The following is a 14,282-nucleotide window of genomic DNA, read 5'->3' as shown; positions in this document are numbered from 1 at the left end:
CCATGAGGTGTTAAAATTACACCCTAGAGATTGAACATAACACCAAAGAGTGTAAAGGTGACAACCAAAGGTGTTGTAATACACCTATAGGTTTTAAACTAACACTGCCAATTCAACACCGGTGTAAAATAACTGGTGTGGTCATCTATGTACACCGGTTAACATCACAATTTTTGCTGTGTAATCAGTCATTATGTTGATTATTCCAATGATGTATATGACTGAAATGGTAATCAAACTCGTATTCTAAGCAGCCACCTTTCTTTCCGCGATAAGGTGTAATTAGATAGTTTTCGCAATTGCAACGGGGACAGTTTCTGCAACGTGGAAAATCTATTGAAAGTGCAAGTCAAATTACAATGGACCGGACCATGGGTGTCGTTCCGCTCGCGCTTTCTATTCATTAGGGGGTGGGGTGGCGCTTTGCATTATTACGTAATACCCCCCATGAATAGAACATTTATGCGGACTGACATTGGACCGGATGATAAAAACGGAAATATGTCATTTGTCCAGAGTCAAGGATGACACTGCTGTTTTGATTCACCGATTTTCGACAAAGACTCCTTTGCCATGAAGAGCTTTTGACAACAGATTCTCTACGCTCCAGAAAGCGTCCGCGTACTGATTGCTAAAACTTCCTATTGTCAGATTAATTTGCTAAACTTCGCAACATTCTAAAGCTGCGCACATCGATTACAAAATGGGGGGGGGGGGGTGCTGTGAAATTATAATATTTTAATCTACAACATAGCAAAAAAAAGTAACGTCTCACAACACAGAGAATATGCACAGCCTCAATTCTGCCCAGTTTTCATTTTATGTGCTCAATTTCAAAGTATAGACACAATTGATTTTGATCATGTGAAATTTGAATGCATTTTCTCCACTGCCTTTCGTTTAACTTAACTTCGGCTCAGGGGGTTCAAACCCTTGTACGACAGATCAGTTGTTCTTTTGCTCAAACATAATTATGATCATTAGACTAGTTCTTTTCCTCCTCCACTCCATATGATGCGAAGTTACTAAAGCAGTGTTACGGAATGAAACCGAATAAGAGTTTAATTTCTGAAGAGTTTTTTTTACTTACCAACCATAATAGTTGACGAACCCGATGAACAACAAGTCCTAAACAGCGTGCCCATACAGACGACCACCAAAACGTGGGATATTCTTCCCGCCATTGCGCTCCGATGGATAAACCCTCCTTTCCAAACCTAAACCTAGCTCTCTTCAACGAGCTTAAAGTGCGGCGATGATGTTAACGTTACAATTAGCACGACTCCTTTCTCGTTAACCTTCCCACAACAAACTTCTTTCTTTTTTTCTATTTGAGCGAGAGTTGTTAAAATTGCGCGCCAGTTGATTTTGGCGGGAAATGGCTCGCCTCGCTCTAGACTGTTATAGAAAGTCGTGTGGGGCGAAGTGATAATGTACTCAAACGTTGTATATCATCCTGCCCCTTCAGAGCTTAGGGATTCTGGTGTGGAGAAGGAAATCGAGATGATGTTGGAGAAGAGAGGAGATGAGAGTTGGATGCCAAATGAGCTTTGTACGCAACGATGCAGAAAGCTTGGATGCCTCGTTTTCAAGCCGTGAGATGCTTGCAACTCGGAGCACAAATCCCCACGGTGCCTTTGCTATTGCAAGTCGTCATCAAAAGAAAATGAGGTGGAAGAGAGATGGGAGTGAAAGAGAGAGAGAGAGAGACGGGGAATAGAGAGAGTCAGATAGACAAAGAGGACAGGGGGGAGAGAGAGGGGGTGTGTGTGTGGGTGCGTGTGCGGGTGTGTCTGTACGTGTGCGGGGTGTAAGTGAGGGTGTGTGTGGGTGCGTGTACGTGTGGTTGAGAGTGGGATAGTGAGAGCTTGTGAGAAAGATAGGAAAAGAAGGGGCAGTCGGCCAGAGTGAGGCAGACCATACCGTTATGTTACCAAGCCAAGTATATCGGCCTATTATATACCACCCCCATTCCTTTGTACAATATTTGCTATTTTTGCTACATATTGCATGATTGTTTCAAAACCAACTAACGTCTAACAGCTGATTTCTTTTAAGACTTTCAATTGGGAATAATCGGAGATGTTCAATTTGATGAAGCTTAATCTAAAGGGATGGTCCAGGCTGAAAATATTTATATCTAAATAAATAGAAAAAATTCACAAAGCAAATTGCTGAAAATTTGATCAAAATCGGATAGCAAATAAACAAAGTTAATGAATTTTAAAGTTTACCAAAATTTTTGGAAAACAGTTATATGCACATCGTTATGAATATTCATTCGGTGGGCTGATAATGTCATATACCCACTTTCCTTTATTTTCTTATGTTATTACACTGTAAAAAATGAAGTGCTATTTAGCACTTAAAGTGCTTGTATAGTGACTGCACTATACGAGTGCTGGTTTTCTAGTTTAAATTTGAACTAAAAAACAGCACTCGTAGTGCAGTTACTATACAAGCACTGTAAGTGCTAAATTAGCACTTCATTTTTTACAGTGCACATGAAATCACAATTGTTTCATTTTTCATACATGTGTAAATGATGTGTCTTCATTATGATGAAATAAGTTGCGGCAAGAAATAAGTAATGCATTTAATCAGTTGTCAATCCAATTGTTTTAGTTCTTGGTAGAAAAAGTTGAATAAACATAATTTCATATAAAAAAATAATACAAAAGAACAAGTGGGGATATGACATCATCAGCCCACCTAATGAATATTCATGAAGACATGCCTAGAACTGTTTCACCGGAATAATGCAAATCTTTAAAATTCAATAACTTCGTTATTTGTTATCAGATTTTGAGAAAATTTCAGCAATTTGCTCTGTGAATTTTAATTGGCAGCTATCTGAATATGAATGTCACTCAATCCCTGGCAGTGAAGAACATGGAGAAATTTGTCATCATTGGAGGAAAGCAACAAAAGAAAGGACTCCATGGGCATGGGTATTTTCCTTTTGCATTTTTTTTTTTTTTGGGGGGGGAGTGTCTGTGTGTATTTCCTGTTGGGGGGGGGGAGACCTTTTCATCAAACCATAATGCATGGCTGTCTTTCATGAGCACCAGTTCCATTATTTGTTTTAAGTTTTTCCCATCGATATAAAAAAATAATAGAACGTCAACGCATTCTTTTTTAGGCCACCGGAGATACGTGAAAGTAGTAACGGTCGAGCGCACCAAGCTCCGCACTTTTACTGTTAATTGTGGCTTGGAGTACCGTTTCTATAGCTTCAAATGTTGTGTATGCGGCAACATACAACGAGCTCTGGCAAGCAATTTTAATTATATCGATGGCTTCATCTTTAAACATAATCATTTACATGTAAACGAGAGTGACACCGTAAATCATCTTCATCGGTTTTGAGGTCAGCGACCATGTTATTGTCATCATTAGAATCAATAGAACACCCAATTATTTTGTCCTAGTGACGAACTAAATTTCTAGTTTCTAATTGGCTTTTTTGTGGGCATAAAACGCTATCATGTTATTATAAGGGTGTATTATTATTTTTATCATATAAAACTCACAGATAAACAATGATACGGAAGGGATGAAGGGAGAGAGGGCTATAAGGGGAAGGGACAGAGAAAGTGGTGGCGCGCACAACCGATGTAACAAAGGGCTCTGAACGAATTACGTAACAATCAACCATAAAGTGCGCATGCCCGCGTTTCCAGTGGCAATGTTAAGTAAAGCGTCTTTGTTACTGGCAAACACATGGAAGAATGTTTACATAGTGCGCGCGCGGCATATTGGGTATTTAGTTGTTCCCGGCCCCGACGACATGGCCTGAGCTCATCTATAAATAAAATACCACTTAGAATGGGTAGTGTTCACGGGAAGGCGGGTCCACCTGTTGAATTACAGGGGGCACCGGAGGCATGGGGGAAAGGGACGGTGAAGCGACAAGTTTCCATGGCGGCATCAACAAGTCCAGCGAAGGAGAGAGTTATACCATTAGAGGCGGAGGACATACAAATGTAGGCCATTTCCCTTTGTTATCCACCATCTAAAAAGATGATCTAGTTATTACATTATTGTGATTATTTTTCTTTATTCAATTTCACATCTCGTTCAGAAACAAAACAAGAAAAGAGAGAGGAAAGAAATATCTGAAATAGCCCTGACGTAGTCACGTAGACCTCATTATATATATATTTTTTCAATTCCATTCTCATTAATTTGATAGAGGTCATTTGTCCAGTCATCATCAGGTTCGTTTATATTTTTCTGTTGTCGATTTAATATGGTGAGAATAATCTGAAGTTATCTTTGTCATGATAATAACAGTCTTTACTATATCCCAGTTAAAGTGCATAATGGGGGGGGGGACGATAATCGGTCGTTTAAGGGGCGTTGTTCGTATTTCAAGCCAACATCCCTTCTCTTACCTACCCGGACTTCGTCCCTGGCGTCTCGTATTTGTCTCAGTAGGGAGTTTTTGCTCCGATGACACACGTCGGATTCAAAAATATTGAAAATGTATTGTCAAATGCCCTACATGACAATGAACAACAAATAAGTCTTTGTCGAAAATTGGTGAAAAAAAAACGGCTCTTTCGTCCTTGATTCCGGACAAACAACATACTTCATCTGCAATTTTGCGGCAGCTCCGAAACTTCGGACGAAACTGCTGTTCCGGTTCACCAATTTTCGACAAAGAGCTGTTCTTTGTCGTATGATGGGCATTTTCAATACATTTATTGTGTTTTTGGAATGTTTCGTGCGCTGTGAAAGCCAAAACTTTCTTGAATATCGCACTAGAAGTATTGAAACAACACCAGTTTGGAATCAAACCGATGCTCTTTTAATACTGATTGGTGTTGTATAAACACCTATCTGGTGTTAGACCAAAAGGAAACTGGTGTTGCTTAACACTTCTCTTGTGTGGACATATATATATTCCGGGCTAGTGTTAAATGAACATCAGAGTTTTTGCAGTGTATATATTGCGTCGTTGAATGTTGATTCGCACATGTTACGGTGGTTTACGAGATGATCAATATTTAAAGAAAACAAGTCCATTATGCCCTCTTGTCATTTCCTCGGAAACATTTTAACGTGCTGCAAACATTCGCCGCAAAACATAATTTACGACGTAGCTTAGGTCGACTAAAGTTCGTTAGAATTTGATACAAACGCTAGCTCTCGCAAGCAAACAAGTTGAAATTTTCACTTTCCCATTATAACTGCTTCATAATGCAGGAAATGAATCAATTTTTGTTTGTTTTATTTCCGAAATCATAAAACACTGTAAAACGAACAATAACTAACATGAATAATAATAGTATGATGCGGATATAGATATATAGCACAGTTAAGAACATAACAGCTCTGTTATTCCATGCATGGGCTCAAATTTATGAAGCCAACGGTTGTTCAAATTGATACAACAAGGATAGATTGAAATCATGGAATGTTTCAACGAACCCCACTCTCTATTCTTATTTTTAATATACAATACAAAGAAGAATAAACGTTGAGTGCAGATTATTTCTACACATACAGTATATAAAAAAGGGAAAATTGAATTCGAAATATGATTGCAGTTATAAAATCAGTCTCTTTATCCATTGACTTTAACAGTTAATGAAAAGTAATTGGAGTAGTATTTAAAGGTGTGGTTAGAATGACCCAATATTAAATGCTGTTTTAATAGATGTGATAATGATAGCTTAAGGACGTTCCACAGTTAAAGTGAAATCCATGTCATTTTCACCAAACTTTGCACATAGATACTTTAGAACCTTAATATTCGAAATATGCAAAAATTAACATAGGTCCATGTGCTTGATTTTTTGCTATAGAGCTTCAAAGTTCACCCAAATTGATGTTCTTAAGAATTGCGCATTCAAAAGAATTTGGCATTTTTAGACCGCCCAAGATTACTACAATGAGTTTAAACCTCCATTACTCATTCAAAATACATGAAAAAGTCATCAAATTTCGCAAGAGAGTTAATAATTGTATCGTTAGAATGGAGAATCTATTAATAGTGCTATTTGTTTGCAATTTTAAGTTTAACAGCACTGTCAGTTCTTAAAAATGGCGTAAAAGATAACAAAATCCCAATCTGAAAAATGTAAAATTTCAGTAACAAAATACAAACGTACAATAAATGCTGCACTTTATTCAAAATCCATGTCATTTTCACCAAAATTTGCAGAGTTGTAGAGGAAGGTATACCTAAGAGGTAGAAACATTAAAAAATAGGGGTTCATGTGCTTGTTTTTAAACTATCAGCATTTTTATTAGAGCAAATGTGCTTTTTAAAACACCAAAAATGGGCCGAATGCTTAGTATCTATGTGAAGAAAAAATTAAAACCACTCTACCATTTATTCAAACTCGGGCTAATATTCGTGATTCTTGGCAGCACTGCAGAGTAAAGTATTTTGAAATTGTAGAGAATATTTTTTTGAATGGTCCATGGAATAATTCAATTTTTTAGCTTCATGAAATAACGCATCGGATCTGCAGTTAAAGTGCAGAAGACGAGAAGAATCAGCTCATACCCGCAGCTAATTAATACCTGTTCATCCATTGTGACGTCAGCGCGCAGAGTGTAAACTATGCGCAGATCATAATGCGCACAAATATAACTGTGGAACGTCCTTAAAGCTCGTGGATAGTGTTGGTAAAGGATACAAAAATTCCAGTTGAATGGATATTTCCTATTGAATAACGATTGCTGATGATGATTCAATGCGAAATTGACAGAATTTCTTCTTGGAAATATTAAATTTTAAATAAACTCCGAGAAATAAAATCATTCTCCTCGGCTGAATTTCAAAGACAGTTCGCTGAATTTATGCGCACTTATATAGCGCCCACTTTCGTCCACGACTGATTTTTCCCCCTGTTAGTTGATCACTAGCCGTTCCACTTTTAGCAAACCGAAATATCCCTGCGAGCGTAGTCTGCTAATTCCGTGTAAGCGCTCGTCGATCATTGTTCCTTAGTTTTAGCATGGCCTCCGTCGAGTTTCTCCCCCAGCGAGTTCGGCGAGGAGCACAGGAAACCGTTGAATTTTTGTTAGATGGGTTAGATAATTATTTTAAAAAATGTGGACTAACTTACCCCTTATGCTGTCCCTCCAACCTGTAGTTCACATGTTACAGTAGTTTATTTTGACGTTCATGAAAACGTATTAGAGATGAGTCTGTCAAAATTTTGGCTACAAATTTCCACGTGCGACAAGATTGGTTCATGGTTCTTGAAACTGCGAGATACATTATACTGCATGCGATGCGATGCGATGGACATTGGTCACGCTCGCTCAGCTCGGCGCTTCGGCCTGACATTCTCTCACGCTTTATCCAACTCTATGCATTCTGTTCATTTCATACACAGTTTTGCGTGTACGATGTGTTCATGTCTTTCACGTCATATTTTAGCGCATGCATTGGGGAAGGGAAATTAATTTGGAAGTCACGGTGGGAAAAGGGAGAAAAGAAGAAAGGGAAAGGTAAGAAAAAGAGGATAACAAGTAAAGGAAAAGAAAGAACAAATGAGGCAAGGGAAACAGGAAATAAGAATGGAACGAGCTAACATGATAGCAGAGGCAGATCAATTTCGCGGCCAATATCACGGATATGGGGGGGGGGAATTTTTCACCCATTATTTTCCACGATCGACCGCTCTGAGTTGATTTTTGTTTGTTTCTTTCTTTGAAGGTGTAGACCTAACAGTCAGCTTTATTCTTATAAAACAACATAAATGCAGGGGCCGCAGAATGGTTTTCAAAGTGAGGGGGGGCTGAGTCAAATGTTTTTTTTTTTGGGGGGGGGTGACCATGCAAAAAATCACAATCAAATGGTCATTTTTACTTTTTTGAACACGGTTATGGAAAAAAGCAGGGGCTGGAGCCCCCTCTCGCTTCCGCGACCCCTGAAATGTATAATCCTATACGTACTATTCAATATAGTGCGAGTGATGCGCGAGTTAAAATTTTTCGTAAATGTCATATTTTGTCCTGAAAATAAAACATCTAACTAATAACTATACTGCAAATACGAAGCACGAGCAGATTTTTTTTTCATATATATTCTGGCCTGATAAACAAGGGACCTGTTCTGATTGTAGTAGCCATGAAGACGATACATAGGCCTATATAATTATGATGGCCTATTTCAAGAATGGAATAATGCGAGCGCGAAGTGCGGGCTGAACATTTTTGACATTCCTACAAGAAAATTGACATTCTAAGCATTAATCCTGAACTGAATAGGTATATAACTAGACAATACGAGCGATAAGCGCGATGGGGAAAATTAAGATTTAGAGCTAAAAACGGGACACTAGTTCATGTTTTGTAAGGCGTGAAGATGGGTAATTAGGCATCTTCCTACGTAATGCGAGCGGGAAGTGCGAGCAGAATTCTAATCTGAAAACTATTTCAAACACTGAAAATGAAACTGACTGGATGTGGATCGCACTCAATAAATGATTCAAGCGCGAAGCTCGAGCGGATATTTTTCGGAAATTATTCTGACCTAGGACGGGAACATTCTAAGGACATTTTGTCATATGAAAATAGAAATTATCTACCTATTAAGTGTCTCCAAGCGCGAGATGAAAATTCTTTTAATTATAAAAAAAGACAATATAGTTATTAGCAATTCATGAAATGTTATTGTTATTATCTTATTTATTACTCTAATAAGCCCAATAAGAGCGAGAAATTTGTTAATATCAATTTCTGAAAACTGGATATTCTAAGTATTTTTCTATTTATGAATAGAAGGCATTGGTTGATATATCTTTAACAATTAATGCGAGCGCAAATCACGAACCGATTTTTTTAAAATAAATTGTCATGAAAAGGGATTTTAAATAGTTTGTTATAGAGATAAATAACTAACCAACCGAAATGTGAGCGCGCAGCGCTAGCTGATAGGTTTTGACAATCAGAGCTGATATGTTTTGACAATCAGACCTGAATAAGAATATTTTGAGAATTTATTGTAAATACGAAGACTAGAGATTGGGTACTTGACAAATAATGCGAGCGCGTAGCGCGAGCTGCATTGATACTCGATCAGACCATAAACGGACTACGGCTGCACATTAATAAAAATTAATTTGTAAATCAAGCAACGTGATATTTTAAGCTCCATATCAGCCCATTGAGGATTATTTGTATCTCGATATCAAACATGCAAGTGCGAGCGAAAAATTCATATAGTGATATGAAAGATTCTTATTTTTTTTGTATTTTCCAAGTCTTCTTCTCACCTTATTTTTTTCATTTGTCTTCCTCCTCTTTTCCTCCTTTTTTTTCTCCTCTCTTTTCCCTTTTTTTATTTTCCCCACTCCTAGAGGGACCCGGGAACTTCGCCCTGGATCCGCGCTCGCATTATTCATGTTATTAATCTAGAAAGATCCCAAATTACTCATCCTTTTCATTATTTACAAAACATGAATGATGTGTCCCGTTTTAGTCTAAATCTCTTTTTTTTACGCTCGCGCTTCGCCCTCGCATCAATAGTTCAGTGATATACATATCCTGTTTACGTTTACAAAAAAGCTTAGAATTTCCCTTCTTTAGGTAAAAATGTACTTCTATTTGATTGTTGAAATATGCAACGCATTCATGGCTAACTGCAAGACGTCCTTGACAGGTGCATGGTTCCTTTTCGATCAGATCAAAACGTATATTTAAAATTTCTGTTCACGCTTCGCAGTAATTATTTAGTTGCATATATACACGATTCGTTCAGGCTCACAAACATTGCCCAGAATGTTAAAATTTCAAATACAAAATTAGCTCGCGCTTCGCGCTCGAACTATTTATATAAGGCTTATGAGATTATTAAATATTTATGTTGATTTATAGGAATACAGCTAATTGACTACCCCTTCAAATAAACATACATAAATCAACTTCGAGCGGCCGATTGTGGAAAATGTGACTGAAAAATCCCCCCCCCCCCATATCAGCGAAGCTGGATCCGCCCCTGTACCCAACATATCATTTGTAAATATTATAGTAAAAAGATTCTTATAAAATTTTACGTTGTGAAGAAAGTTAAAAAATGGTCACTCGTTTCGTGTTAGATGTCAAGTAAGATTTTTTATTTATTGGAACGTGGAACAAAAGAAAATGTATCATTTTGGATTTTGAAATAAAAATTGGTGGAAACAGCAAAACAGACGGGCCCATATTTTATAATGGCAATTTTCGTACATTTAGCTCTATTGTGCAAGACTCTCTTACACTGGGGAAATGAAACAGAATATATGATAAATGACCATGCATGAATGAATGAATAAATGCATACAATTATTAAAGTAAATAAATAAAAATGTATGTCTATGAGCAATTTTCAAAATATACCTTGGTCGCCCCCAGCCCTGATCCGCCAATTTACATGTGGAAAGAAAAATTATGGGAAAACTGGCGTATATGCTGTATTCTCGACCGCTGGTCTTTCTCACATTCATAAAATATTTTGGGAATAAGTTTTGACTTTATAAAATTATGAAGTCAGAGATCTTTTCATTACAAGAGATTCGTACTTTGTTTCGTTGACAAACAAAAATTACACGTTTTATACAGCCGAAGGCCAAATACTTGCTCGTGCAGTATTATTTTGTCCACCCTATGCGATTGGTGAGGTTGGGGGGGGGGGTAGGCCTATTGGGGAAGGGATAGGCCATGCAGTTGAACAAATAGGCATTTTCACAAGAAAGTGTGTGTGAAGAAATAATATTACTTCAATGCACTATGAATTATGATGCAATTAATTTAGGCCGATATCGCAACATGTTTGTTTTGGGTTTTTTTGCTTTTCTCTCACTCATAACAGTCCGAGTGACAATATATATCCGGTTATTCATGAGGGACGTCTATCGTTTGGTTGTCAAGTTAGAAACAAAGAATTGCAATAATAAAGTTTGTCAGACTAGACAAATTCCCAACGACTCGTTCCCATGCAGCTCGATCCCCACCCAACCCCCCTCCCCTACGTTCTTTCTTTCTCTATATAATTTCTTTCTTTCATTGCATTTTTTCCCCTTCCCGTTCTTTCACCTCCTTTTTCTGATAATGACTTGAAAATCGATCAGTGCTTGGCTTGTAAATCATTGTCCCTGCCATTTTTTTGGCATCTCTCCCACAGTTCAATGTTTAATTAAAGGTCAAGTCCACCCCAGAAAAAAAAATGTTGATTTGAATCAATAGAAAAAAATCCAACAAGCATAATTTTGAAAAATTCATCAAAATTGGATGTAAAAATGAGTAAATCAGTATGGCATTTCCAAATTTCACATAGCCTATATTTTTCAGAAAATAGTTATATGCACAACTCAGTATTATGCAAATGAGAGTTGATGATGTCCCTCGATCACTACCAACCGCGTAGCCAGGATTTCATTTTGGAGGGGGCGGTAAATGCACGCGAAGCGTGCCAACACTTACAGAGCGCGCGAAGCGCGCTCCCTAGGGGGTGGGTGCAGGGAGGGGGAGTTTCCCCCTCCCTTGCGAAGCTTTTGGTGTTTCATAAATTAAAATGAAAAGGAGCCGTCTCTCTTGTCTTTAGTACCTATATATCAGCTCCAATTCAGTTGACTATATTGTGATTTTGAACATTGTTTTCAAAAAAGATTGTGAACGCACAAAAAAGGAATACAATGGAGGAAATTAAAATGATAATAACCCCGCGCGAAGCGCGGAAACTAAAGCGTTTTATCAATTTTTTGCCATGAAAAGGGTCCCGAGAAAACGGTATTCTCAAACACATATTGGATACTTCCCTTGGAAAGATCAGATTTGATTACAAACAATTTAGCGACAGTGCATATCTTTAACTCGCAAAACAGAGGAGAAGAAGTGTATATGCCGGGAGGAAGATATTCCTCCCCGTGCAGAACAACGAAACTCTGAAATTTCAAAGGGCAGACGTTTCATCAAATGCAGATATCTCCAATACCCGATCGGCTCTAATTCAATTAATTTTCTAAGATTATTGAACTTTATTACAAGGAAAATAGTGCGCAAAAAGTTGAAACTTCTGTGATTTATTGAAATTATATAAAAAGGATACCTAATTTCTTTGACTTATCCTGAAGCGCTTCATTTAGAATTATAAAGAAACTTTGGTGTCATTCAAAATTTCAAACTGAGGGCGCAAAACAGGACAGGAGATGAATGTGCAGGGAAATGACATGAAGTTTAATAGAATTTGATAAAAAATATTGTACTTTTTTATTTAATAAGATACGAATTTTATACCTTCCTCTTTTTAAATTAGGAACCTGTTTGCCCCAAAAATTATGGTTGTTTAGTAATGAGCTGAAAAGCGGGAGAAGTTGACTTTATGGAGGTGACGGCAGAAATTGATATAAAGATTTCACCCAACCGGAGCCGACCCGACCAGAAGTTGCGCGATCAATTAAAAAAAAAGATAACTTCATATACTTCGGCCTAACCATGCCCTAATATATACATTTGAACTTTACCCGGCAAGAAACACATATATAGCTGAGGTGGAAAAACAGGGTTAGAGAAAGGGTGGGGGGAACAATGGAGATCTTCAATATTGTCATTTAACCGCGCGCAGCGCGGAAGCAAAATTCATATATAAATCTAGAGCAAGAGTGAAGGAGTTTCTCTTTTGAGAAAAAAAAAGAATAAAAAGAAAAAAAAAAACTCAAAGCTACCTTTCTTCCCTTTCCTCCCTTCCCTTTTCCTTTTCTCCTCTCTTTTTTCTCTTTTTTTCTTTTTGGGGACGTTTTTTTTTTTGGGGGGGCGACCGCCCCCACCGCCCCCCTGGCTTGTTTGAATTATATTTCAATTAGAGATTTGAAAATAAGGACCAACTTGACTGAACCATAGATATAATCCTCAGCGGTTATTCCACATATTCAGGAAAAAAATAAAATTATGGGGAAATATATAAAATGATATCGAGGCCCTATATCGACGTTACACCCGACCCACATTATTATTTTTATTGTTCTTTTGGTAGGCCTATTTAGTTAGTGAGATAGTGGTTATTACCATGTGAAATGGCCATATTATGGAAAGATATACGATCAAACTGAATAACATTATTTACAGAACTTTATCCAATAAATTACTTATTCCATAGGATAGCCAGTTTTCTGAAACTCGGCATGCTGAGCTGTATACTAGGCCCATGGTTTCGATTGAATCAAATTATCTCGGGACACGCAGGATCTCTCCATGTACATGACCAGTGAACTGAACTCTTCATGACCTTTAGGAGGCCCGGTATACAAGATCATTGCATGCAATGTATCTGTTGACCTTATTACGTAACGTCTCCACACGCACTATTCAACACAAACACACACACTCATACCGTACAAAATTCCCGGCCAGTCCTACTGCATACACAGAACTTACATCCAACGTGCACACTGTACAAGTCTACGAATTCAGACACAATTAACCCAAAGACTGTTTATATATCATTTTAGTGAGAATTAAATCAATGCATTTCCAAAACATAAACAGGATGCACAATCTTGGAATTTTCTTTGAATGTAAGGGTTCTCTCTGTTGTTTTCATTTTCCTTTCTTTTCTTTTGAATCATTAGAATCGTAAAATAAAACTTTTTGTCAATCTGAAACAACATGAGCTGAGGCTAATACGCGGGAAGTCGGAGAAGAACCAAAAAAAAAGAAGTTTTTCCAATTCTAATTCTGTGCTGTACGTTATATTCATTCTGATTTATAAATTGTTCCAGTGTTATACTAGTATTAGCAATCAGAGAGCAGATACTTATTTGCAACAGCTAATATCGTGGTTGCATTTTTTTAATGGGGAAGATGGGATCGGTCGAGGTTTGTTATATGCAAGCGGCCCCCAGTCAAGGGCAAGTTCAAACTTCAAGGAAGGTAGGAATGAGGTACGTACTCCTAATATCGATCAAGGCTGTTTAGATCTAAAGTCTGCTCTGCCGTTCGTTGTAATGTGATGCAATCATGCAAGGAAAGTCTGGAAACGGCAATGTATCTACGACTATGAGCTTCGTAAAACCATAGAGCTGTAATAGCTCTATGGTAAAACTGATTGACAACGCAATTGTGTAGCGAGGACTACATTATCGTTCTCGCGTAGCACACGCACGGCAGAGGCGGTGGTGCGCACTTTGAGTGTCTGCATCGGTCTGCATGCAGCTACGTTTCAAAAAGCTGGGTATCCCGACAAGGTAAAATCCACACATGTAAGAGCATAATTTATCATGAAAAACACCTTTTCATTTCATATCATCCACATCATGACTGTTTTAGGACATACACATTCA

The 14,282-nt window shown here is 37.7% G+C and overlaps 1 protein-coding gene across 1 annotated transcript in view; it reads right to left on the bottom strand.

Annotated features, from left to right (window-relative positions):
* LOC129261387 (glutamate receptor 2-like) overlaps window positions 1–1,487 on the bottom strand; it is a 36,865-nt gene extending 35,378 nt beyond the window's left edge. Inside the window, exon 1 of the mRNA XM_064099053.1 lies at window positions 1,091–1,487. Within this exon, the coding sequence (XP_063955123.1) occupies window positions 1,091–1,184 (94 nt within the window). The 5' untranslated portion in view covers window positions 1,185–1,487. The remainder of the gene's footprint in view (window positions 1–1,090) is intronic.
* Between the last annotated feature and the right edge of the window lie 12,795 nt (window positions 1,488–14,282).

This window comes from Lytechinus pictus, chromosome 5 (assembly GCF_037042905.1).
Source record: "Lytechinus pictus isolate F3 Inbred chromosome 5, Lp3.0, whole genome shotgun sequence".
Taxonomy (NCBI): domain Eukaryota; kingdom Metazoa; phylum Echinodermata; class Echinoidea; order Temnopleuroida; family Toxopneustidae; genus Lytechinus; species Lytechinus pictus.
The sequence above is the reverse complement of the archived record's forward strand: the minus strand, read 5'-3'. Positions and strand labels throughout refer to the sequence as shown.